At 40.5% G+C, this 27,808-nt stretch overlaps 1 protein-coding gene across 1 annotated transcript in view; it reads left to right on the top strand.

The window, feature by feature from the left end:
- CACNA1D (calcium voltage-gated channel subunit alpha1 D) overlaps positions 1 to 27,808 on the top strand; it is a 5,051,180-nt gene that overhangs the window by 3,283,475 nt on the left and 1,739,897 nt on the right. The window contains exon 29 of the mRNA XM_044077483.1: positions 12,673 to 12,783. Within this exon, the coding sequence (XP_043933418.1) occupies positions 12,673 to 12,783 (111 nt within the window). The remainder of the gene's footprint in view (positions 1 to 12,672; positions 12,784 to 27,808) is intronic.

Genomic DNA, 27,808 nt, shown 5'->3' on the forward strand with positions numbered 1-27,808 from the left:
CTATGGTGGGCAAAGGCATGTCACCAAAACATGGGACGGCCCTTCACTCTACCCCCTACCAGCCAAACCTTAACAACAGACGCATCAGATTATGTATCGGGGGTCCACATGGCGGGAAGATGCATTCAGGGCATATGGATTCCAAAACAAATGCATCTACATATCAACCAAAAAGAGATGCTAGCTGTTCAGAATGTCCTGACTGCCTTCAAGGACTTACTTCATCCAGGACAACTACTGATAAAGACGGACAACACCACGGTTATGTGGTATATAAACAAGCAGGGGGGCACACACTCATACCCTCTTTGCAGATTAGCCATGGCACTGTGGGAGACAGCTTTGACTTACCAAATACATCTTCAAGCTCAATTCCTGCCAGGAAAACAAAATACTCTGGCAGACGATTTAAGCAGAAACCTTATGGACCCTCACGAATGGAAACTAGATCCACAAGTCTTCAGCATGATAACAAAGAAATGGGGGAGCCCGGACATAGATCTGTTTGCCTCTCCTCAAAATTATCATTTGAAAAGATTCTGCACAAGGACTTATCACAGGCAAGCATGGAAAGTGGACACCCTATCCTTTAGTTGGAAAAACCTATCGGTTTACGCCTTTCCTCCTCTGCCTCTTCTTCCCAGGGTCCTACTAAAAGTCAGACAAGAGAAACCAAAGATGATACTAATTACCCCGGACTGGCCCCGCCAATACTGGTACCCAGTCCTAAGGAACTTGTCTCAATACCCAGCTTGTACCTTACCTCAAAGACCTCAACTATTGTCCTAGCAAAACAATCAGATCCTGCACAATCAACTCCAGACACTGAACCTGGCAGCATGGCTGATCATGTAGTTATACAAACAACACCTCTCAGTAAAGCTGTGATGGATGTAATTTTGAAGCCAGAAGGCCTAGTACTAGAAAATCTTATGTTGATAAATGGAACAGATTCTGTGCTTGGAATCAAGCACAAGGAACGGATACAGCAGAACCAAATATTCCTCAGATATTACAATACTTGACTGAGATGCTTGAGAAAGGCCTGTCTTTCTCATCAATTAAAATCCATGCCTCTGCCGTTTCGGCTTATTACAATACAGAGCCACCAATCTTTTCTCATCCTTTACTAAAGCAGTATCTTAGAGGAGCCAAAAATTTAAGGCGTCATAGAATATCACCAATACCTGCATGGGACCTCAATTATGTGTTGGAAAAGCTCACCCTGCCTCCATTTGAACCAGCTACTACTGCTGATATAAAGTTCTTGTCATGGAAAACAGCTCTGCTACTAGCAGTTACCTCAGCAAGAAGAGTCTCAGAGCTACAGGCCCTCATGGCTGTGGAGCCTTTTATCATATTTTACCCAGACAGGGTGTCTCTGAGGACCAATCCTTCATTTATGCCTAAGGTGGTTTCCAGTGTGGCTCTTAACCAAACTATTCATCTGCCAACCTTTTATCCAAATTCGCAGAACAAGGGAGAGAGAATTCTGCATTCCTTGGACGTACACAGACAGCTGAGGTTCTACTTGAGTAGGACTAAAGCTCTAAGAAAAACTGAGCAATTATTAGTGACATATGCTGCAGGATCAGAAGGAAATGCTATTTCAAAGCAGACTATTTCAAAGTGGATAAGCCACTGCATTTGTTTCTGCTACTTACACCATGGCAGACCTGTGCCCAAGGTCAGCAGCCTTTCTCAGAGGAGTACTAACCAAAGACATTCTAGAGCCTGCTACTTGGAGTTCTGTTCACACCTTTACAAAGCATTATCATTTGCCTTTCTACTCTGCCCAGGGCAGGCTTTGCCACTGCAGTTCTGCAGGGCCTTATAGCTGCACCTAATGCTGTTTAGCTCCATCCTCCCATCCATAGCTTTGGGATTCTACCCAAATGTAATGACTGCAACAGTGAAACACGAAGAACATAGTACAGTTGTGTACACTTACCATAAATGTAGGTGTTTGAGTGTATTCACTGTTGCAGTCCAGGTTACCCGCCTGCCATCCCCCTTTGATTCTGGAGTTTATCTTTCCTTCTCTATCTTCTACAACCTATGTGGTGTATTTGCTTGTAGATGAAGGTAAAGTTTATATTGATGCATGTATATATAGTTTTTATATATATATTTTTGCTACCTTTTTGGGGGCACCCAACATCTGGGGCAAGAAAAACTAAAGAAAATGGCGTTGGCTGCTTGTTTTATACCCCTGGCGACCTGACGTCATGTAAGAGGAGACAGCAACCAATGCAGGACCCAAGACTTTGGAATTCAGGCCGACTGAGGGCAAACTGCCAGCAGATTACCCAAATGTAATGACTGCAACAGTGAATACACTCGAACATGTACATTTATAGTAAGTGTACACAACTGTACTTTCCCTCACCAAAAGGTCTGCCAGCCTTTCAAAAGTGGTGACCTGACATCCGCTCTCCCACCTATGGAAATAAGTGCACAGTTCAGCAACATATTCACAGACAGTTTCATCTGCCTTGCGTCGATGCACACAAAACTTTTTCCTGTACGTTTCAGGTGTTCGCTTAAACAATTCTAACAAGTGATTTTTAACAGAAGTATAATCAAAACATGCAACGTCAGACATTTTTGAGAAAACAGTTACAGTTTTACCATGGAGTAAGGGGGTCAGGAACCGTACCCAGAGCCTTTGGTCAACACTATACTGTTTGCATACCCTCTCAAACATATGAATAAAACTATCAAAATTATCTCCCTCTTTAAACTGTGGAAGAAATTTACTGACCTTTTGTGCTTCTGGGATCCAGTTACTCCCTTCCCCATTACCTTCGTGACTCTGGCGAAGAGTCAGCATTTCCCTCTCATGCTTCCTCTGCCGCTCCTTTTCCTCAGCTTCCAGGTGTATTCGTTTCTCATTCTTCTCAGCCTGTAGACTCTTCAGTCTCTCAGTTGCTTCTGTCTCCAAACGTCTGGCCTCCAACTCAAGTCTCTTTAGCTCCAGATGGATTTTTAAGTTCCCTGTAGAAAGGTTGAGCTGTCCATTCTCCGAGGGTATTATATCTCCACTGCCAGTATGATTGTTCTCTGGTTACTGTTTTCTGATGCAGCTGTAACCAAGACTGCAACAGGTCTGCCTTAGTCAGGCTTCTATGCATCAGTCCCCTAGCCTGGCACATCTCCGCCAGCTGGCTCCTTGTCAGCTTTCCATACTCCTCTGATGACATGCTGCCTACTTAGCCTGACTAACTAAGCTAAAAAAAGAAATAAAACAATTGTGATCTGAACTCTGAGTATTCACTACATGGCTGATTTAGAGCACAAAACACCTTCAGAGCTGTACACAAGCTACAAGAATTCACTCTACCCACACCACTAAAAGCCAATTAGTATTTGCCAACCAATTAATATGTGATGTGGATGTCCCACCACTGCCAAACAATTAATATGTGATGCCCGTGCCCTGGCCCAGCAATCAAGGAACCTCAATCCTCACCACTAACACCAGTGAGGGGCGTCTCATATAGGAGGAAAGGATAACGAGTGCACACAGTAAAGTGCAGTTTCCCTTAAGAGCACTCAGAGATCACAGTCAGTCCAGGGCTGGTCGCTTCCTTGCTCTCCAGTTCCCCAATAAGACTCCTCACTGGCACAGCTGTAGGGTCCAGATCTCAGCCTGGTGGGCAAGCTAAAACCTCCAGCACCCTCTCTGTCCAACCAGTGCTTCATGTTCATGCCCCAGTAGCTGACACAAACACGCACACACACACTTTGAGAAGAGTTTATATAACCACACAGACACTCCTGGGGAAGGCTGGCACAGGTTCTCCAGCTGTGCTCCCCCTTTTCTCAGACTATACAGTAGTACCAGCTGCCACCACCCACTAATATTTATCAGCTACTCAAAGGCCCTTAAAAGGGTGTCCAATTATTACTGTGCAATGTTATTATCCAATTGTTAGAATAGCCCAGGGCTAAAGCTATTGGAGTGGCTTTGTACAATTTTACCAAAGTCTTGCAAGTACTCTAAAGAGCTTAAATTATCTCTTCAAAACAGCCACAGTTGAAAGGGTTTAAAATATTTAATAACAAATAGTCAAAACACAAGCCAATAATTTTTACTACACAGTGCTAGCCAAGAGTTCAGATATCACAGATAAATACTTAAAATAATTCAGTAGTACAGTTCTGACATCACAGAAAAACACTTAGTCTAATCTTTCTAGTTTCTAGCTATTTCTAAGAGAAAACACAAGTCTAAGATAAAGCTGCATCTAGAGCTAGACAGTGCTGATGAGTTGGCTGGGCAAGACAAAATGCTTAATGCTCTCTGATTCTCTCTGTTTTAAAAATCACATTCCTGGTTCACATCACATCATTCTTCACACTTCCCTGGTTTCTCAGGTTAACAGAAACTACATTTACATTCTTCACCTCTGGGCAGAAACCAGAGCAGTAAAGGACATTTATGCATGCAAATTCTGGCCAATAACTCTAGCTTTAAAACAATAGGTAGGATGCCTCACTCCAGACTTACTGGCTCCGAGTTTTAACATCAAAGGGTCACAACATGCTTTACTTGGTCAGTAGAGTGCACTGTTGTTATATTTTTTTCAGTTCCACATGTAACCCTATTTTTATAATTTAAGACACAAGCAATGTGGTTTACATTAATATTTACAGATGACAGAATTATCTCCAAAATTCTATCCGGCTAGGCTGGCAGCCTTCACCTATCTTGACCCAATCTTCACACATCTCCTCCCCTGGAGAACTCAAGCTAGTTTTTCAAGTGACCCTTGAGAAATGCTGCTTGAGGGAGTGAGGTTTATCTGAGTATACCTTACCCCGTTCCCTGTCTTGAGAGCCCATCTGCATTGGCATTGCTAATCCCACTGCAGTGTTGCACAGACATATCATATGCTTGCAACCCCAGCCTCCATCTTAGCAACTTGGCATTTTGATGGCTGACTCTGTTTAACAATGTTAGGAGGTTTTGATCTGTCATAACAGTGAATTTCCTTCCATACAGATAAGGCTGAAATTTCTGCAGTGCCCACACTATGGCTAGACATTCTTTTTCTGCAGCTGCATAACATTTCTCCCTGGGTTGGAGCCTACGACTGAGATTAACCACTGGGTGCTCTTCTCCCTCTGAAGAAATCTGGCTAAGTACAGCCCCCACTCCATGGTTCGAAGCATCCACCTGCACAACAAATTCTTTGCTGTAATCTGGACCGGCTAACACTGGGGTTCCTCCCAAAGCTTTTTTAAGCTTCTGGAATGCCTGCTCACATGCTGGGGTCCACACTACCTTATCTGGCCTGTTCTTCCTTGTCAGGTCTGTGAGGGGAGCAGCTATGGTACGATAACTGGGGACAAACTTTCTGTAGTACCCTGCTGTCCCTAAAAATGCCCGCACCTGCTTTTTAGTAACGGGTGCAGGCCATGCCTGAATGGCTTCCACTTTGGCAGGTTCTGGCCTTATCTTACCATTCCCCACTCTATGTCCTAGGTAGAAGACCTCTGCCATACCCACTTGATATTTGCTCAGCTTAATGGTCAACCCTGCCCTCTGTAGTCTGCCCAGCACCTCCTGGACATGCTGAAGGTGCTCTGGCCAGGAATGGCTGTAGATGGCAATATCATCTAGGTAAGTGAGGGCAAATCCTCCTGACCCTGCCAGGATATGACCTACCAGCCTCTGGAAAGTTGCTGGGGCATTCTTCATCCCAAAGGGCATCTTTGTGAACTCATACAAGCCAAAAGGAGTCACAGCGGCTGACGTCTCTCTAGCACTGGGAGTCAGGGGCACCTGCCAGTAACCCTTGGTAAGATCAGTAGTTGTAAGATACTTAGCTGCACCCAGCTGCTCTAGGGCCTCATCTGTCCTAGGCATGGGGTAAGCATCTGACTCTGTGTGACTATTTAATTTCCTGTAGTCCACACAGAACCTGGTGCTGCCATCCTTCTTTGGCACCAGCACCACTGGGGAGGTCCAGGGACTGTTGGACTCTTGAATCACCCCTAGCTCCAACATCTCCTGTACCTCCTCCCTCAGAGTCTGTTTGTCTCTCTCAGGCACTCTATAAGGGGCCTGCCTAATAGGCCTTTGAGGTCCTGTATCCACCTGGTGCTGCCCCAGGTGGGTGCATCCTGGCTTTCCAGTGAACATGTCCACAAATTCCTGCAACACTGTTCGGATTTCTCGAACCTCGGTAGGAGATAGCTACTGGGACATTGCTACCCCTTCCACTGAGGTGTCAACCCTAGCCTCACTGAGGAGATCAGTCCCCAGATCTCCCTCAGACTCCTCCTGCAGTACACTGCAAATGCTCAGCACAAGGGCCTTCCTATCATGGTAGGGTTTCATTATGTTAACATGGTACAATTTGTGCCCCTGCCTTCTGCTTAGCAGTTCCACCATCTAGTTAACATCACTTACCTTTCTTACCACCTTGTAAAGTCCCTCCCAGGCTGTTTGCAGCTTGTTGTGTCTGACAGGAATGAGAACCATTACCTGCTGCCGCACAGCATACTTTCTAGCTCGAGCATTCCTGTCATACCACACCTTTTTCTGTTGTTGGGCTTCTGCCAGGTTCTCTTGGGCCAAGCCCATGAGTTCCCTGAGCCTTGTCCTGATGTTTAGGATGTATGCCACAATAGACTCCTTGTGAGACTCTTACTCACCTTCCCACTCATCTCAAATTAAATCTAGAAGTCCCTTCACCCTATGCCCATACAGCAACTCAAAGGGTGAAAAACCTGTGGATTCCTGGGGAACCTATCTGTATGCAAACAACAGATGGGGCAAATATTTGTCCCAATCCCTCTTAAACTGATCTGCAAATGCCCGTAGCATGGACTTGATTGTAGAGTAACCTCTCAACAAGACCATTAGTCTGGGGATGGTAGGGATGGTATTCATATGCTTTAACCCACAGGGCTTCCACAGACAAGCCAGCAGGTCTGACATGGAATTGGCACCTCTGTCAGTCAGTATATCTTTTGGGAAACCTACCCAGCTGAAAATCTCTAACAGAGCATTTGCCACCTTGTCTTCATCAATGGAGGACAAAGCCACTGCCTCAGGGTATCGTGTAGCAAAATCCACTATCACTAGGGTATACATTTTCCCCGTGGAACTTGGGGTACTCAGAGGACCCACAATATCCATAGCTACCCTCTGAAATGGCTCTTCAGTCACAGGCAAAGGCATCAAAGGAGCTCTCACCTTCTCACCTGCCTTGCCTACCTTTTGGCACTGCTCACAGGTCCTGCAGTACCCTGTTACATCTCTGGAAATTCCAGGCCAATAGAATTTCTGCATAATACGCCTCTTTGTAGGTTTTATGCCCATATGACCTGCAAAGGGAATATCATGGGCTATGGGTAGAAGCACCAGATGGTAGTCTCTCAGCACTACCAACTGCTGTACTCTCACCTTCTAGCCCTTCGTCAGGGGTCCACTCTCTGTATAGTAATCCTTTGTCCCAGTATACAGATTCCCCCTTTCCTTGAGAATCAGGTGCCTCCTAGCTACCTGCCTCAGGCCTTGCAATGTATGGTCTGAGAGCTGAGCCTGTCTCAAGTCTCTCCTTGTAACCCTTCCCAGCTCCCCTTCCACAGGAAGTCTGGCATCCTCGGACAGTGGCCGCACTGTCAGCCTGGGTTCTACTACTCACTTCTACCTTTGCATTCACTCTGTCCAAGGGACCATCAGTACACCCAAGCAGTTGTGGCTCACCTTCAGTCTCACTGCTACCGGGTAGCTCCCTCCCTGAAGTAACCACCTCACCAGTCCTGTCTGCAAGTATGCAGTCTGTTTGGATCTCCCCCAGGCTACCAGACTTACCTGCTTGTCTCCAAGCCTGACTGAGTGTAACTGCAGAAGCACAGGGTACTGCGCCATCAAAATCATCTGCAGGTATATCCTCAAACACACCTACTTGCTGGCTTCCTTTTCCACCCTCCCAGTCAAGGTGAACCCTAGCCAAAGGTATTTGGAATGGGATCCCTCCTAAAGCCCTGACTGGAGTAGACTGCCCAGGCAAGTAGTGCTCCTCTGTAACCATTGCAGGCTTTACAATGGTTATATCAGAGGCTGTATCTCTCTTGGCAATGGCCTCTTTGACATTCACTACAATAGGATATACCACAAGTACAAATGAACCAAGCCAGTAACACAACAAAATCCAAGGCAGTAACCCAAGCAGATCCACGTAGTATTGTAAATAAAAAACTTTAATACTCAAATTTAAATGCAGTAAAAGGCTCTACTACAAGCCACACTCAGTCAATGTTAAGCGTGCTTTCACCTCATATAATACAAAGCTTCATCAGAACTCAGTTCGAGTATTAAAGTTTTTTTATTTACTATACTACGTGGATCTGCTTGGGTTACTCCCTTGGATTTTGTTGTGGTACAATAGGATATAACCTTTGGTGGTAGTTTGGTACCCTTGTTGGCCCAAGACAACCTAGTATTGGTATGTTGTCTTTCCCACTTACTGGCTCCCTCCTCTTTTGTTCTCCACCTTGCCTCCGTGGATACCTGTATGCCACATGGCCCCACTGGTTGCATTCAAAACATTTATCCCTAGGTCCTGGACGTGTACTTGGACTAGTGACTTCCCCTGCTACTGGCAGATTCTGTTGGGGCTGTCTGTGCTGCCCACCATGGGTTACTTTAGACCCATGAGCAGTACTGGGGGTCCCTTTCCTGTGCAGGGCTGCTCTGCTTGCCAGGTATAGGTCTCCCTTCTTCCCCAAATCATCTGAAGTAGCACATTGTCTATCAACTAACCAGATCCTCATGTCCTCAGGTAAAGTGCTAAGGGCTTGTTCCTTCACCATACGTTCTGCCAGCCCTTCAAAAGTGGTGACCTGACATCCACTCACCCACCTATGGAAATAAGTCCTCAGTTTAGCAACATATTCACACACACTTTCATCTGCCTTGCGTCTGTGCGCACAAAACTTTTTCCTGTACATTTCAGGTGTTCACTTAAACAATTCTAACAAGTGATTTTTAACAGCAGTATAATCAAAACATGGAACATCAGACATTTTTGACAAAACAGTTACAGTTTTACCATGGAGTAAGGGGGTCAGGAACCGTACCCAGAGCCTTTGGTCAGCACTATACTGTTTGCATACCCTCTCAAACATATTAATGAAACTATCAAAATTATCTCCCTCTTTAAACTGTGGAAGAAATTTACTGACCTTTTGTGCTTCTGGGGTCCAATTACTCCCTTCCCCATTACCTTCATGACTCTGGCGAAGAGTCAGCATTTCCCTCTCATGCTTCCTCTGCCGCTCCTTTTCCTCAGCTTCCAGGTGTATTCGTTTCTCATTCTTCTCAGCCTGTAGACTCCTCAGTCTCTCAGCTGCTTTTGTCTCCAAACGTCTGGCCTCCAATTCAAGTCTCTTTAGCTCTAGATGGATTTTTAAGTCCTCTGCAGAAAGGTTGAGCTGTCCATTCTTCGAGGGTATTATATCTCCAATGCCAGTCTGATTGTCCTCATGGTTGCTGTTTTCTGATGCAGCTGTAACCAAGGCTGCAATCAGGTCTGCCTTAGTTAGGTTTCCATGTACCAGTCCCCTTGCCTGGCACATCTCTGCCAGCTGGCTCCTTGTCAGCTTTCCATACTCCTCTGCTGACATGCTGCCTGCTCACCTTGACTAACTAAGCTAACAAAAGAAATAAAACAATTGTGATCTGAACTCTGAGTATTCACTGTGTGGCTGATTTAGAGCACAAAACACCTTCAGAGCTCACTGTACACAAGTTACAGGAATTCACTCTACCCACACCACTACAAGCCAATTAGTATTTGCCAACCAATTAATATGTGGTGTGGATATCCCACCACTGCCAAACAATTAATATGTGACGCCCGTGTCTGTGCCCAGCAATCAAGGAGCCTCAATTCTCACCACTTACACCAGTGAGGGGCATCTCATATAGGAGGAAAGGATAACAAGTACACACAGTAAAGTGCAATTTCCCTAAAGTGCACACAGAGATCACAGTCAGTCCGGGGCTGGTCGTTCCCTTGCTCTGCAGGTCCCCAATAAGACTCCCCACTGGCACAGCTATAGGGTCCAGATCTCAGCCTAGTGGGTAAGCTAAAACCTCCAGCACCCCCTGTCTAACCAGTGCTTCGTGTCCCTGCCCCAGTAGCTCACACACACAGACACACACACACACACACACACACACACACACACACACACACACACACTTTGAGAAGAGTTTATATAACCACACAGACACTCCTGGGAAAGACTGGCACATGTTCTCTAACTGTGCTCCCCCCTTTTCTCAGACTATATGGTAGTACCAGCTGCCACCACCCACTAATATTTATCAGCTACTCAAAGGCCCTTAAAAGGGTGTCCAATTATTACTGTGCAATGTTATTATCCAATTGTTAGTATAGCCCAGGGCTAAAGCTATTGGAGTTGCTATGTACAATTTTACCAAAGGCATGCAAGTACTCTAAAGAGCTTAAATTATCTCTACAAAAACAGCCACAGTTGAAAGGGTTTAAAAATATTTAATAACAAATAGTCAAAACACAAGACAATACTTTTTACTACACAGTGCTAGTCAGGAGTTCAGAGATCACAAAGAAATACTTAAAATAATTCAGTAGTACAGTTCTGACATCACAGAAAAACACAGTCTAATCTTTCTAGTTTCTAGCTATTTCTAAGAGAAAACGCAACTCTAAGATAAACTTACAAATAGAGCAAGACAGTGCTGATGAGTTGGGTAGTCACGACAAAAATGCTTAATGCTCTCTGATTCTCTCTGTTTTTAAAATCACATTCCTGGTTCACGTTACATCATTCTTCACACTTCCCTGGGTCCCAGGCTAACAGAAACTACATTTACATTCTTCACCTCTGGCAGAAACCAGAGCAATAAAGGACATTTATGCATGCAAATTCTGGCCATTAACTCTGGCCTTAAACCAATAGGCAGGATGCCTCACTCTAGACTTACTGGCTCCGAGTTTTAACATCAGAGGTTCACAACATGCTTTACTTGGTCAGTAGAGTGCACTGTTGTTATATTTTTTTCAGTTCCACGTGTAACACTATTTTTACAATTTAAGACACAAGCTAGTGGTTTACATTAATATTTAGAGATGACAGAATTATCTCCAAAATTCTATCTGGCTAGGCTGGCAGCCTTCACCTGTCTTCAGCCAATCTTCACAACTATTATCACTCAGACTTGAGGAAATGACGACAAACTGTAACAGTTGTCTTGTACATATTTTAATTTTTTTCTTCAGGTTTGAGATCAAAGGAAATGTTGGGGGTAGATAGCTCAGGATTAGTGTTTAGAATTTTTTTTCTTCCCCTGTGAAAGACCTGGTATTTTTTCTCTGTTTTTTTATAACCTCCTTCCTTCCTTTCACATGAGCTTTCCCAGTGCACAATGTCTTTCTTTGAGTTTATCAGCTCTACCTTTCCGCTGGTCCAATGCCCGTATCATAGCTGGGCCACTGAGGATCTTAGGTGTGTCCTGGGGGGGGGGGTTGTGCTACCCTGGCATCAAACCATTTTCCCTATTTTTTTTTTCGCACTCTTTCCATTACTCTTTCCCTTCCCATGTAGTCTTCTGTGGTGTGCTGGGTATGTAGTCTTTTGCCCCACTTCTGCAGCTGCTTAACCATGCTCTACCCTATTCCCCTATTTGGCCATGCCTTCTATATGGGATGTTCCTAGCTTCCACCAGAGATCATCTCTGGGGCACCCACAGGACTGCCCACCCCTCTGGGTACCTGAACTGTTAAACCCAGATCACCTGGTCCATAGCCAGGGCTTCATTCCTCTACAGCACCAGAGCATCTGTGAAGAAGCCAGTAATGCCTTTCTCAGAATATTCTTCATTATGTGTTTACATCTGTAAGGAGATATTATTGTGCGACATGGATTTATGTGTCACATGTCATCTACAAATAACCAGCCATTGAATTCACATGGACTTTTGCCAAATTATTCCCCTTATAATGCACTAATCTTGCCGTTGCTTTGCACAGGTGCATCTGTTGAAAGAGCCATGTAGGAGACTGCATTCCCCACATTCCATGCTATTAATATATACTTTTTCCAAGATTTCACAGCCTTAGAGCAGTAAAACTCTATATATAACGTGTAGTAGGCTGTTTCCCTTAATCTTGATTGTATATTCTGTGTAACTGCAACAGTGTTGATAAATGGGACACTTGAGATATATTCACCGAGGCTGTCACTGAGTATTTCATTGAAAAGATGGACTGTTCCCCATGTGTCATTAAAGTGCAGATATTCCTTAAGTTCATTTACATTGTTTTCACTCATTAGTAGAGGGTTAATTTTTTTTCATTTGATAATATTTGTTGAATTAGTTGCACAGTTTGTGTTAATGAATAAAACTGTAAAATGTTATCATATGGCTGAATGCAGCCTGCATCTAGGGGATACACTGTTAACAGACTGTATGCTGCAGATTAGGGTGTAAACTTCACTACTGCATAACTAGTTAATATAACCACATAGTGATCATGGGTCATTTCTGAAAAAAAGGAACACATTGTTAATGAGTCTTTAGATAAATTAAGGTAAATAAATGTAGTGTTTAAAAATCATACTGCACTTTTCTCCTTTCTAATTATAGTAACATATATTTTTCAGCATTATGGGCAATCAGAGCCTTTTAATTATGCAATGGATATTCTTAATATGGTCTTTACTGGTGTCTTTACTGTTGAGATGGTACTGAAGCTCATAGCATTCAAACCAAAGGTAAGTGTAATGATTGTATACTATGTCATGTGTTAAGTTATGACTTGTAAAGCGTTGTTTTTGTACTTTTCCACATAAACATTATTTGCTGTAACTCCTTGTCATGTTAAGTGAAGTGAAACCCCTTGAGGAGGGTCACTATAGAAATAAATCATAACATTTTGATTGAATCCCATTTGCCTGTGTCTTCTACCCAGTCAGAGTTCAGCAGTACTGCATTCCATCTGAAGGACCTTCTTACCTGTTCAAAAGCAGAGATGTAGACAGCATTGCTTGGAAACTTCTTAATTTCCTTCTGCTGTCTCAAGTACTTCACATCACACATCAGTGTCTGGGTAGTTTCAGCTATGTAGGGAATCAAGCTCATTTGTTTTTTTTTTTCCTCACAAAATTTTCAAACAATCTTTAAATATGACTTAATGATGTGGAAGGCTATTGCAAGTCTGTAAACATCAAGTTTCTGCCTTTATAACCATTTTTATTATTTGCAACTCAGTTAATGAACAAGATAATTAGAAGTTAGAGAAAATATAGGCTAAGAAAAGGTAAAATTAATCATAGAAGAAGTGAATCATCAGAGGAGGCTTTCAAATAGGTGAAGAAACAAACACAGTACATTGTTTTTGAGTATTTTTTTATTTCTCAAGTGCCACGCCGACACAGGGACACAGTCATTTTCTGAAGTACTGCAAAGTTTTACTAACCAAGTTCACTGCTCCCAAAAAGTAAAACCTTAGCAGTACATTTATTGCTGGTGCAGTTTGAGACCATGCTGGATGTAGGGGTTTCAAAGGAGGACAAACCTAGTGCTTCACCAATTCTTTATCTGCTTAGGCTCTTGATTTCTTCATCTAATTAATCTTCTGAATGTATAGTGCTCCTTCATCTATGATTCCTTTTCCAGAAAACGTTTTAATATTGTACAGGAAATTGTGTTAAAACAGTATAGACCTGACTTTATTCATAAACTGGGCAGATTGCTAATGCCACTCTTTGGATGGAACACAGAGACAATAAAATCTTTGAAGACTGAAGAGGGAGAAGGAATTTATAACATCTTTGTTATAAATATAGAGATGAGAAAAAATGATATGAGATAGATTTATTTACCTTTCTTTCAGAATTCTAATAGGGACAGCTCTTTGTCTCAGTGATCAGGTTTACCACAAGAAGACATGTTTTTTTTCAGTTCCTTATGTCATATGGGTGATTTCTTTTTTCAGTTGGCTTACAGGGACCCCACTTCTTATGAAGACAGATAAAGAGAGAAGCTGTCTGGTAAAAATGGATATTGCCTCCAGTGTATTGTACTCATAAGAATATTTTAAAGTTTGTAGTCAGTGTTCTGATGCAGAGTCTGCGGCCCTAAAGAAAGCTGACAGAATGCATAGATTACCCTTAGAAGGCTAAGATGCATGTAACACTTATGTACAAGTGTTATCCTGCTGCCATTTTCTTATCTGCATTTAGTCAGATGGAAAATCTGTGCTCAAGAAACTTTGCCATTTGATAATGATTCAAGATTACTAGATAACCTTGGCAAAATGTTTATATATCTACTATATTACTTTTATGGAACTTTACTGTTAAGCCTACAAGAATTTTTGTTTTGTAAACCGGATGTATTAAGGATCTTTAAGGACAAAAACAGGTCTTCCTTTAAAGCTACGTAAGCACCCCCTACTCCTGAATACCAAAGAAATTATACTCCTAATGAGAAACTTTTTTTTTGTTGTTTACAGGAAAAAAAAATGTTCTTCGTTAGTTTCATCAGTAAGAACAATTGAAAAGGAAACAGTCCTGTAAAAATCCATGTTTCTTAAGAAACTGTAGATATAGCCAAAGACTTTCAGAGTGACTCTTGCCTTCCTCTTACCACTTCCTCTGAGTCGTCTTTCTGTATGGAACCAGATTACTATTGACAGATAGATGTTGCAGGCAATTCACCAAGGTTATACAATAGAATTTCTTCAGAGACCACAAATGACCCATTCCTGAAACATGCCGTCAGCAGTAAAACGGTTTTGGAAATTTTGACTAGTGTAGGCCTTTTTGGAGAAGGGGTGCTATTGTTAGAAAAGGAACATCTCACAGAAATAAAAGTAAAATATGTACTGGCATATCAAACCAAAATTTCTAAAGGTTTAACTGTACTTTTGCATTTAAAATATTTATTATGATATGCAAAAAGCTAAAATCTTGTTTTGTAAATTATATTTGTATTTGTGATTTTAACTTGGATAGTACACAGAGGCAGCAAAATGGAAACAATGATGAGTTAAAATTAAGTTTAAGGAGAAGTTTGTCAATGTTAATGTATTGATTCTTTAGCATTACTGGCTTCTACTTCAGTGTTCAAGTGAAGTTGTCATCAGGTTCATAGGTGAATACTAGGCTAATGATCACTAGGGCCCTTATAAGCCTAGCCGTGTGACCCAAATGTGACCCACAAAATTTGATTTATATAAGGAATGATTTACTGACTGCCTCTGTCCACATAGGCATCAGACAAGGGGTGAATTTCCGATTACCCATTAAGTTGCACTTAAATAGGGAAGGGGAAGAACTCTGCTTCAAACAGACGGGGAATCTATTTCAGTGAATATAATTCTATCAGAAACATATCCGTCTCTCCAATATATCCTATTTATATCACGAGCAACATTTGGGTCTTTTATCTAGTAATTCTGATACTGTTTGTTTTATGGATGTGCAGAAGGTTCATGAAAACAAGGTCCAGGGATGCCTTGTATGCCAGGTAAAAATCACCTCTCAGAAGTCCGTATGATAATAAGTAAAGAGATGGGACTTTGATACAATCAGTATAGGACATTGTGTTTACTTCCTGTATTCCTTTTGTAAGGAATTTTTGCGGATGTTCCAGTTGATGCATGTGTTTGGTCAGGTGCATACAGAGGAGGCATTATACTCTACGATGGGTGTGATGAGGGCCAAGAACACTGATGTGATGACCTCTCTGGACCTAGATTTCATGCCTTTGCTTATAAGTTGAGCAGTAGCAGCATCTGTGGCGTTAAGCAATTCTCAACAATAATGTACAAACAAGCTTTTCTATGCAAGAAAAAAAAAACAGTCTCTTATCTGTCCCTAAGGTACATTTACACTCATGAAAATGCTGGGGTAGGTGGATGTCATGACCAATTTGAGCTATTTTCAGTAGCTTATTAAAAATTATAGTAGTAGTCAAAGTGCTGGGATTTTTCCCTACAGTATCTTTTTTATTTTATTTTTAAACACCTTTATTACATTATTTCTTAAGACATAAGCATGTATGCATTCATAGAAAAGAAAGCAAACCATATTAACATTTTTCCATTTACATGCAATGTTCATCATTCACACTGCCTCAGTGGCATATGGGATCAATGCTTGCATAAACCCATGCTGGCAGTTTTCCAGAGCTCAGAATCCCCTCTGACTCTCTGTAAAAGTAGATTGGCTAAGCCCCTGCCATCAGGGAAAGCTTAACCCCTGTCACAGAAAGTCAATTATTCGGTCTGCCAGGTGTAGGACTCACACATTTGAATATCCTCAGCAGCCTACATTGGTGGATTACAGCTTCCAGACTCAGATAAGATCCCTTTAAGATCTCTCCTTCCTCTTTATTATTATATACTTTTGATTTTTTTCTGTTTAATATATATAAATGCGTAAACTTTTTATTGTAATGTTCTTGCTATTTACTACTGCTCTTAATTCCTCTTGGAATTCTAATTTACTACACTGCTTAAACAGCTGTTGGTGCTTTCTAGAGTGATCTATGACTTCTTTTTGAAAACTGATGTTCTGTTATATCCTCTTGTTTCTGTTGTTTATCTGCTTCATTTGGAAGTTCTGACAGGAAAATATTGCATTTTTTCACTTTTTTCTTCATTTATATGATATTTACTACTGATTTAACAGTGATATAGCTTTTCTATTGTTAAATTGCAATTTTACTTCATATTGCTTTATTTAAATTTTCTGTGGAATTTGTTTTTTATTTCTGACAAGGGAGTTGTCGCTCGTCTTGTGTACATTAAGAAGATGTTGAGGCTTGTGTGTTTGTTTAAGTAGTTTATTGTATACAAACACATCAGGATGCATGGCAGAAACATTGAACTTAAACAAACTGACTACATATATGCATACTCTCACTCTGGCTGCTCACTCAAAATGGCACTCTTGCTTGCACATGGTCAGTACTTAATATGCACGTGCCCACTGACTGGAATGCTTCTTAAAGGTATATCACACACTCTGATCTACATCCTCCCTCTTTATTGAGCTGTCTGATATAAACAATGACATTTGAGTAGGCATGCAATCATACAGACACTAGTAAAGAAAACAATAGTCATGTCCAGGTTGCAGTGTATCTGGAACTAGGTTTTGAGATGTGACCCGATCTCGAACATAATAGTTAGGACAGGGTTTAGCAGCAAGCACAGTCACTGGGGAATGTTCTGCTTGGGACTGTCAGGGATTTTCTCAGGAACAGAGATTGCTAACGGAATGTCCTCTGGAACAGGAGCATTGGGCAAGTCACTCTGAGAACTAGACTCTTTGTCACAGGCAAGATGCTGTAACACTTGTTTGGACACTAGTAACAAATGCTTCCAATTTCGTCTGAATTCCAGTTCTTGTGATTCCACAATGTACAATCTCAGCTCTTGACATAAACTTTTCACAAATCCGATGCGATCAAAACCTTTTGATGTCTGCATCCTCACTCTCTCCACTTTTTTTCAATGAACTGAGCAGTTTGGTGGTTTTATCATAGTAAGACTTCTGGGACAATTGCTTCTTCAACAGTTGGACTTTTACTGCCTTGTTGTTCTTAGCACATGGAACCAATAAATTACTGCTGATTGGTAATGTGGTTCTGGTTTGCCTCAACATAAGTCTATGGGCAGGTGAACCAAGATGATCATCACGAGTAATGTTTCAGAGATTTAACAAGTTTAGAAAAACATCGGTATTGTCACATCTGGATTTGTCTGATTGCTGTTTTGCACTTTGAACTGCAAGTTCAGCCAAGCCGTTTGAGTGAAGGTATTCAGCATTGCTCGTAATATGAACAAAGTCCCACGCTTCTGCAAATTTCTTGAACTGCTGACTAGTAAAGTGTGCGCCATTGTGAGAAATAACTGTGTGGACTACCATAGACAGAAAATTGTCATACTGAACAAGATGAAAGTACTTTCTCAATATCTCTTGACGTAGAAGGGCAGAATACTAGATTTCTGTCCCTTCTTTTGGTAGAATCAATTCCTGCGTGGCCACGATGCAAAATCTGAATGTACTCTTGTTGCAGGGATTTTGGAACAATCACTTTAGGACCTTTCATGATAATACCATTGTTTGATAAAATCTCATCTCTGTATGGAAAATACTGCTGCACTTCTACTGGTAAACAAGATTGCTTGGAAGGTCATCTTAAACTGATAAAGTGGTTGAGCATCTGGAGAATTGGATCTGACGCTGTGTGAGTTCTGAGCTCATCAAGATGTGTGGAAGAAAGATTTCTCACTTCTATGACCTCAAAATCAAGTTGCTCATTGTTATGCTGTTTTTTTTTTTTTTTTCTGAGGGATCTGGATAAGGTATCAGCAAGATAAAGAAGTTTGTCTTTTGTGTAAACAAGATTGAAATTGTACTTCTGCAGTTTGAGAATCATGCGTTGCAGTCTGGCAGGAGCTGTATGCATAGGCTTCTTCAAAATAGTGACTTAGAGATTGGTGATCAGTTTCAATTTGGATAGGTCGACCTTAAATATAATCATGGCACTTTGAACATGCAAACACAATTGCCAAAAGCTCTTTCTCAATCTGGGCATACTGCATCTCGGTTTAGGTAAGAGTTCTCAAAGCATAGGCTACTGGTCTGCGCTGTTAAAGAATGTCTGCACCTAGACCAAACTTAGAAGCATCACAGGAAAGAGTAACTGGTTTGTGAACATCATAGTAGCTGAGAGTTGGTGGATTAGCAATTTTCTGTTTCAGGACATCAAATACTCTTTGGTGTTGTTCTGACCATGAGCAAATTACATCTTTGCATGCCAGCTCTCCTAGAGGTGCTGAAAGTTGGCTTAAATGTGGAATGAACTTGCCTATACAGTTAACCATGCCAAGAAAATGTTGTAGGGCTTGGACGTTGTCTGGAGCTGGCATCTCAAGAATTTCTGTTTGCTTGGAAGGATTTGGTCATAAGCCTGAAATGGTAAAACAAGTGACCAACGTAAGTAACTTCTTGTAGCCTGAATAAGCACTTCTGAGGATTCAGCGTAAGATTAACTTCACAAGCTCGTTCCAGAAAGTGCTTGAAGTTTTTGTCATGTTCAACTTCACCATTGCCCGAAAAGATTTGCTCCATTGCACGCTGAAAGTCTTCACTGGCAGAATTTATTCCAGTTGTCATTCTCAGAAGTCTGTATCTCGAAGGTGGTTAACAATGAAGATTTATGGTCAAGAAAAATTTGCCAAAATGAACTTTTTGCATCTAAGACAAAAGAAAAAAACAGTGGCATTTGGCATGAGGGCAGCAACCTCCTCGACTGTGCGCATTGGATGATGAGGCCTTTTTAATGCTTTGCTCAGATCTCTTGGATCAATACATATTCTGATATCATCTGCGGTTTTCGTATGAGCTACCACCAGGGAAGAAACCCATTCAGTAGGTTCTTCTACTGGACAAATTACTCCAAGCTGCACCATTTTGTCCAGCTCGGCTTTAACTCTGTTCTGCATAGCTACTGGAACTTTCAGTGCTGGTCTGATAACTGGGCTGACATCTGGTTCTTACTTCATAGAGTATACAACTGATAGTTTGCCTAGTTTGTCTGCAGAAATATCAACATACTCAGAAAAAATAGCTTGGGTGAAATTTGAGCTGTTGTTAGTCAGACTTACTTGGTGGAATTCTTTATTAAATGAAAATCAGTGCCATTTTCAAACTGTCTATCAGGCCTAATAATGACTGGACGTGTCTCTTGACTACGTAAAACTGCAAGTTATAGCTGTTTCCCAGCAGAATAATATAAAAGCACTACTGAGCCTTTGGTTTGAATCTCTTCACCACCATAAGCAACAAGCTTCGCACACTTTGTCATATCAAGCTGTTCTGTAGCTTTTAATCTAGCAAACGTTTCTGCTCACATAACATTGCACTTTGAGCCAGTATCTACATTCTTGGAGGACAGAAGCATTCTTATTCCTTTGGATAGGAAAGTTCTTTGTGTAGTTCCACCCTTTCAACTGATACCCAAGGTACTTCTAAAGATTCAGAAATAATTACCAGAGATCATTGTGGTGACCCCCTTTTGACCCAGGCAGAGTTGTTTTTATCTTTTAATGGAATTGGACAAGGGCAATTATCACAAGCTTCCTCACACTCTGGATCTGCTTACATATTGTCAGGGGCAACTGGTGTACCCAGCTTAGAGCAATTACTACTGACAGCCTGGATAATTCTGTCGTGATACCTTTTAGGCATTTTTTTCATGAGGATGTGCAGGAGGTATTGAAGAAGGCAAGGATACCTGTGACAAAAAAAAAATATGTTGACAAGTGGAAGAGGTTTTCCATGTGGCACCTAACCAAAATCAGAGGGCCTGGTTTGGTGTTTCCTCTTCTGACTTTAAAATGTTTTAGTGAGCTACTCTACAATGACTTCTCTTATGCATCGATCAATGTATGTCTTGTGGTCATCTAAGTTTGTCTGTCTATGATTTCCCCCCTTTCATCTCTTTTTAAGGTCAAAACAGCTTATGAAAGGAGTATTGCACTTCAGACTCCCTCAAAATCAAATTCTTCTTTCTTGGGATCTCAACTTGTTCTTGAAAATTGACCTAATCTCCTTTTGAACCTGCCTTTCAAGCTAATTTGAGGTTCATGAGTTGGAAAACTGTTTTGCTTATTGCTCTGACACCTGCAAGGCGAATCTCAGAGCTGCAGGCTGTCATAGTGGGACAGTCTTTTCTGATTTTTCACAAGGGCAGGGTTGTTGTACATACTAATCCTTCTTCCATGCCAAAAGTTTTTTTCTGAATTTACCCTGAATCAAGCCATCAATCTCCCAGTTTTCTTTCTGGTATGTAAATACTAGGGATACAAAATTCTGCCTATCCTCAATGTGCACAGGCAGCTCAGGTACTACCGTGATGAAATTAAGTCTTTCAGGAAAGCTTAACAGTTTTCCTCTCCTGGGGATAGGAAAGTTCAGCCTGTCTCTAAGCACACAGTTGCTCATTAATTGCACTCTGCCATTATTTTCTGTTACTCCCACCATGTTACATTTATTCCAGGAAGGTTAAGGCACATTCCATCGGAGTCTTATCCTCTCCGGTGGCATATTGAAAAGAGTGGATTCTTGAAACTTTCTCGAGGCAGCAATATGGGCAGCTGTTCACATCTTTGCAAAACACTACAGTCTGGATTCATTCGTAAGTTCCATAGAAGGTTTTACCAGGACCATTCCTGGGGGGGTTAAATTTTGAACATCTACTCATATGCCACTGAGACCGTATGAAAGATGAACATTGTTCAGTTCAGTAAGTCCTACTTACCGGTAACAGTAGATGCTCTAAATCACATTACCTCAATGGCAGGGCCCACCAGCTACTCCTTAATTTGCATATAGTTTGATGGTGTCTAACCTTGTTGTGTTGTTGATTGACTTTGTTTATTTGTGTTGGTGTTTTGTGGCTGCAAATTGATTGATTTCAAACAATTTTTGTTGTAGTCCTTCGTGGTTCTTCCTACTTGGCAATAAAAGCCTGAATAACTGACTTTCTGTGGTAGGGGTTAGGCTTCTCCTGAGAGGTGCTTGTTCAATCCTCAATTACAGAGGGTCAAAAAAGAGAATTTTGAGCATTGGAAAGTTGCCAGTGTAGGTTTGTCCAGACACAGAATTCATATGCCACTGAGGCAGTCTTAAATTCGACCATCTAGTGTCACAAGTAAGTAGGACTTAACGTAACTGTACTTTATGCATCATATGTTTTTTCTTTCTTTCCTTATAACTGTCATCAGTCCAACATTACATAAATTCCCTTAAACCTCACTCCTTGTCCTCATGAATATTATTCTGCATGCATGCCATCCAGCCATGCATGCATTCACAGCTCCTTTTCTCATGTTTGAACATGGGGTCAGGGTGTCACTTCAACACTGACAGTCATCTGGAACCAAGGTTCACACTGCTGGGTGGCAAGCCCTGATACTGTTCTTCCATACCACACAACTGCTTGCACACTCACACCTGTGGCCAATCCACTTTCTGCATGTCTTTGGAATATGGGAGGAAACCCATGTGAACACAGAGAGGACATGCAGACTCCGCAGAATATTGTTCCCACAGGTTCCATTCATTTCTGTGTAATTTGATCTTTCTGTTTTCTAAAGTGCTGCCTTCCAGTTTGTTTACCTGTTTTATGATATTCAGTATGTCAAATACAATTGGTTTAGACTTGGATTTCTATTTTCTAGTTGCTGCTTTTTTTAGTAGCCAATAGAAGTAAACTTAATAAAGCATTACTATGCTAAGAAATTCAAATCCTGTCTTCCAGTTCAAAAGAATTATTTTCTTAGTTACAATTTGCTTGCCCAATATTTCTGGGATTGTACTTTGTAGGTAATTTTTCGTCTGTCAGCTCATCACACTCCCAAAAAGCAGGTTCCCAGTTATCTTTTTATTCCTCGTCACATCCCCAGTATATGCTATCTGCCTGAGAAAAAAAATCTAGTTAAGGTATAAAAATACTTATGCAAATACTTCCAAACAAAATTCCTAAACCTTCTGGACTTTGTTACATACTTGTGAGCCATACATAAAGTGCTAGGGATTTTATATGAAATTAAAATATGTAGGGACTTCCAGGATGGCTGAGTAACAGCTTAATTCTAGCTCTCTCAGTGTGAAAACAGAAACTCAGCAGAGAAGGCCACTAGACTTGTGTTTATGGGTAAATTTCAGTAACTGGCTGGTAAGAGTACTGCCTGGATGCCAAGAAAAAAGAAATACAGATGACCTGGAAAAATCAGCTACAAAAATTAAGGAAGAAACACTGACTGGGGAAAGTCCTGCAACTATTCACCAAAAAGCAATGCAACCTCCAGACATGACTTCCAATAACCTACAGGAAGATATAAGACAACTGCACACAGACCTGGTTAAAATAAACAAAACAGTGATGGAGTATATCAACACAAACAACAAAAGACTGGAAAATATGGAAGAGGCTTTAAACAGATATTCAGATGAGATGATAAAGCTGCAAAAATCAGAGGTCGAATAAAGAAAAGGCTGGCCGAATATGAGACTTCTCAGGAAGAGATGTTTCAAAAATAATAAGTGTTAGAGGACAGAGCACATAGGGAGAACCTGAGGTTTTCAGCTATGCCAGAGAAGCTGAAAGGAACAGACTGTATTAATTTTATGAAAGCACAAAGAAGCAACTGGACTGATATTCCAAACCAGGAGTTTAGTTGAAAGGGCAGATCGTGTGTATACTCCAAACCTGGCTATGAGAAAGAAACCTAGACCTTTAAAAATAAAAATGCAGTCCTACCAGCAGAATGGGTTGATTTTGACAAAACTGTGGCAGAAGGACAAAGTACTAAAAGTGGGACACAGAAGAGTGTTTGTGGAGAATGATTACTCATTGTACACCAGGCAGAAAGAGAAGCAGGGAATGTGTAGAAGCAGGTGTAAGATTCGAATGCTGTATCCAGCTGTCTTCAAAGTATTCTTCCCTGGAGGGGACTCTATTATTAATCCTTGTTAGGGAAGGCAATCTCTAACCTGCAGTCCAAATACATTCTTGGCGTCTTCTCATTCCATTACCTTTTCTTCTCTAGTTATTTGCTTCCAATACCTTGGTCCCTTTGCCAGTTTTCTCAAATAAATTCCAGCCCCCTCTTGCCTATTGTCTATACCCTTAATGGCAGTCATCCCTATTGGCAGAATTTCCTTTCTCCATTCCCAGTTCTTACAATTCTTTCTTTATGGATATAATATTCTGTATGATTATTGTTATTATCCTTACAGGCCTGCATCCAAAATCCCAGTTTCTCCTTGTTCTTGACCTTTCCCTCCTGTTTCAACATCATCCCTTTCTACTTTGAATTATAGTTTTCTGTCTGTGCTATGTATAGGAGACTTAACTGTATAGCTCTGAAATACCCCATCAAATTGAATAATCCCAGTCTGCCCTGTTCTATTGGAAGAATAATTTTATACCACTTGACTCTTGCCATCTTCCCATCCCAGATAAAGTCCTTCAGCTCTTTACTTTATTAATTGCTATCCACAACTTCTCTTGTGGTTGATAAAAATATGCCTAACCTGTGTATAAGACTAAAGGGACTAAAAACATTTTGACTGCTTGTATCTTACTATCATATCCATATCCATATACGAAACTTCCATTTTCTCACTTTTTATATTATCTTTTTAGACTCTTCCCACATACTCTCTCTTTGCAAATTCTGTAAGTAGATCCTGGAACTCTCTTCCAGCTGATATTACCTTACTTTCCACCTTAGGTCAATTTAAAACTAGACTCCAACAGCATTTGTCACTTAACTGGCTATGTCAATGTATCAAGCCTGGCTAACTCTTGCTAGAATGTGTAAAAATCTGTTAACCAGCTTACTCTGTAATTTAATTTAATCCTGACTTAACGCTCGGGATTAACTCTAATCTGTGGAACTTGTTTAACTTGCTTACTTATGTAATCTCTGTAAATAGTCTGTTTGTAATATGTAATGCTGGTATTATGTAATGCTGTATCTGCTTACCCTTGGAGCGTTTCTCCCCAGGCCTCCGCTGAAAATGGACATGCATCCAGTCGGACTATCCCGGTCAACAAATGTAAAATAAAATAAAAAAATAAAATATCCTTAGCTGCCACACCAGATTCATTTTTAATCCATACTCTTAAATACTTAATTTTATCCTGTCCCCATAAATACGGATATTGCTGAACCAGTTTGTGTGGGGGGTACATAATTTACCGCTATTGCCTTTGTTTTAGCTTCATTAATTTTGTATCCCGATAAGATTTGAAACTGTCTCAAAATGTTCCACAATACTGTAATGTCTCTTTCTGGTTTAGTCAGGTATAAAATAATATCATCTGCAAATAGAGCCAGCTTTTCTTCACTACTATACCAGTTATATCCTTGAATTTCTGAACCTTTTATTTTCTTTGACAGTGGTTCCAAATGTAATGCAAGTAACAAAGAGGAGAGATGACACCCCTACCTTGTTCCTCTGCTCAAGCAGCAATTATCAGAGAGGACCCAACCCACTTTAGTTTTCACCTCCTATCCCACATATATATCCTCCTAATCAACCATATATATTTTTTTAGGAAATGCAAATGCTTCCATTGCCCTGCTCATAAAGTCCCAGCTTACTCTGTCAAATGCTTTCACTGCATCAGGATTCACCAACAGTGGTATTTTCTTACATTCTGCATCCCTTTGGATCATCTGTGTTCTGTTAATGTTGTCAAATGTTTGCCTTCCCTCCACAAAGCCACATTGATCCATATCTTTACATTTTGGCATTACTCTTGTCATTCTTTTAGCCATTATAGACATGAGCACTTTATAACCATAGTTTAGTATTGAAATGGGCCTGTATGAAGCTGGAGCAGATGGATCTTTACCCTCTTTAGGTATTACACCTGCCACTGGTTTCTTCCAGGTTGTTGGTATTTCTCCTCCTCTTAAAATACTGTTAAACAAAACCTTCCAGATTTGTATCAGTTTTTCCCTCTTAGCTTCCAAACTTCCATAGGAATACCATCTATTCCTGGGGACTTTCCTGTAGATTGGTTATACATCACAATTTTTATGTCATCTCCTCCTATCATAATCGTTAGTAATTGAGCCTCATCTACCTCTAACCTTCGCATATTTAATTCTTCCATAAACATTTCCATTTTTATCTTTTCTTGATTTCCATATTTCTGTGCTTTATACAGACTTGCATAGAATTTCTGAAATATTTCTAATACTTTTACATAATCTCTTGTTACCTTCCTTGTTATAGGCTTCCTAAGCTTGGCAACAGCCCTTTCTACTTTCTGTTGCCTGAGTAATTGTGCTTAAAGTTTTTGTGCTCTACTATTATTATCAAAAAACAGTTGCTTAACAGCAGTCTTTCAAAACTCGTGCATATTATCTATTTTTAAGGTAATCCCTTATTTTCTGCTTTGCATTCTGCAGTTGATCCTCTTCTTGTTCTGTGAGATTTCCCCCTATTCTGCAATATTTTAACATTTGTCAGTCCCCCTAAATAATTCTTGTTACTTCTTAACCATAGCTCCCTTTTTTATTTCCATCCTATTTTTAAACTTCACCTTAATTTTATCCCACTCCCTAGCTATATTTTCAGAAGAAATTTCTATTCTCTATAATAGCTCCTGAATAATCTCCACTACCCATTCCTTAAATTCCTCTATTTGCAACAGATAGGTGGGAAGGTGCCAGTGTCTTATTTTTATTTATTTACCCCATGCATTTATTTTAGTTATTATTGGCACATGGTCTGAAATAGTTATTGGGTGCATATCAAGACCTTCAATTAAATGCACATGTTCCTATGAAATATAGATTTCTGTCTAGCCTAGCCCAGTTTTTATATCTTGGGGAATAATATGTAAATTGACACCAAACTCCTATTACTGAATTCCCATCTTCAGTGCCAAATATTTTCACAAATTTCTTCAAAACTCTACCCTCCTTTGTTATACTTTCCCCTTCTGGGCCCTCAGACACATCTTCACTGTTGCAAATCACATTCCAGTCCCCACCTATAAGTAATATTCCTTGCTGAAAACTGATTATTTCTCCCAGAATTTTCTTAAGTTCCATTATAGCAGTTTTAGGTGGAATATAAATACATGCCAGTAGCCCATGAGCACTTCAAATCTGCAATAATTATATTTTTTATCCTCTTCTATCACTATTGGATCTCCTTTTGCATTTAATGTAAGTACTGCTGTTTTCCTTTGTCCCATGTATTCCGCCGAATAACCATCCTGAAAATCTACCTTTATCAGAGTCACATGTTCAGTTCTTTCTAAGTGTGTCTCCTGTAACATAGCTATTTGCACTCTACATGTTTAATATGTTTCACTACTCTTTCTTTTTTGTTTTTATCTGTGAGACCATTGACATTTAAAGATATTACAGAAAGCTTCATTGCACTAAAAAGTTATTATTCCCACCTTTTATGTATAACACCTTTTTTATTAATTGTCTAGTTCCTGCTTTTGTGTTACATGCATACACTGTTTGACAGGTTGAACTTTTATACAGTTGTTTCTTGTCATAGCCGTTTGAGCCTATGTCACATCTTACAAAACTTTTTTGTTTTATTGAAAGCCATCAAACAAAAAAAAAACTCCCCCCCAATTCCCCCAAAACCTATTAACTTAATACTAACACACAAAACTATGTACATCTTCAAATACTGGAGTTTTACCCTCTTAATAGGATCCCAAACTGACAGCCTAGTTGCTCTGAATTCATTATCTAGGTAGCTGCTGGATAAAGTAATGTATTTTTATACTCTAGCAAGCTCTTTTTTTGTGTTTTCCATCAAGAGGATACACAGTTTTCCATCTAGTGGCAGTGGGTGGTGTCCTGGTCTGTATAGGTTGGTGAAACACACTAGAGATTCCTGCATGTAGTTGTTTTATTGGCCTGAGGGCTTATTAATCAGCTTACCGTGTTTTTAATGCATTTATAAATTCTGCAAAATTAAGTGGATGTTGGCCTATTTCAAAGTACTTTCACTGAATAATCACACTTTTATAAGCTGTTTAAAGTACACCGCTGTTATCTTGAATTAGTTATTGTCTTTCCTTAAGTTTAAGTGTGTTTGTAGTAGCATTTCAGTCCATACACTCTTTTACTGTGCTTTAGCATTAGAAGGAATGGTATTATTCATCTAGTGGTAGTAGGTGTTTGCGTGGTCTGTCTGAGCTGGGAAGCAAACAAAAAGGCTA

The sequence above is a fragment of the Protopterus annectens genome, chromosome 7.part0 (genome assembly GCF_019279795.1).
Source record: "Protopterus annectens isolate FY-2018-M chromosome 7.part0, PAN1.0, whole genome shotgun sequence".
NCBI classification, from domain to species: Eukaryota; Metazoa; Chordata; order Ceratodontiformes; family Protopteridae; genus Protopterus; species Protopterus annectens.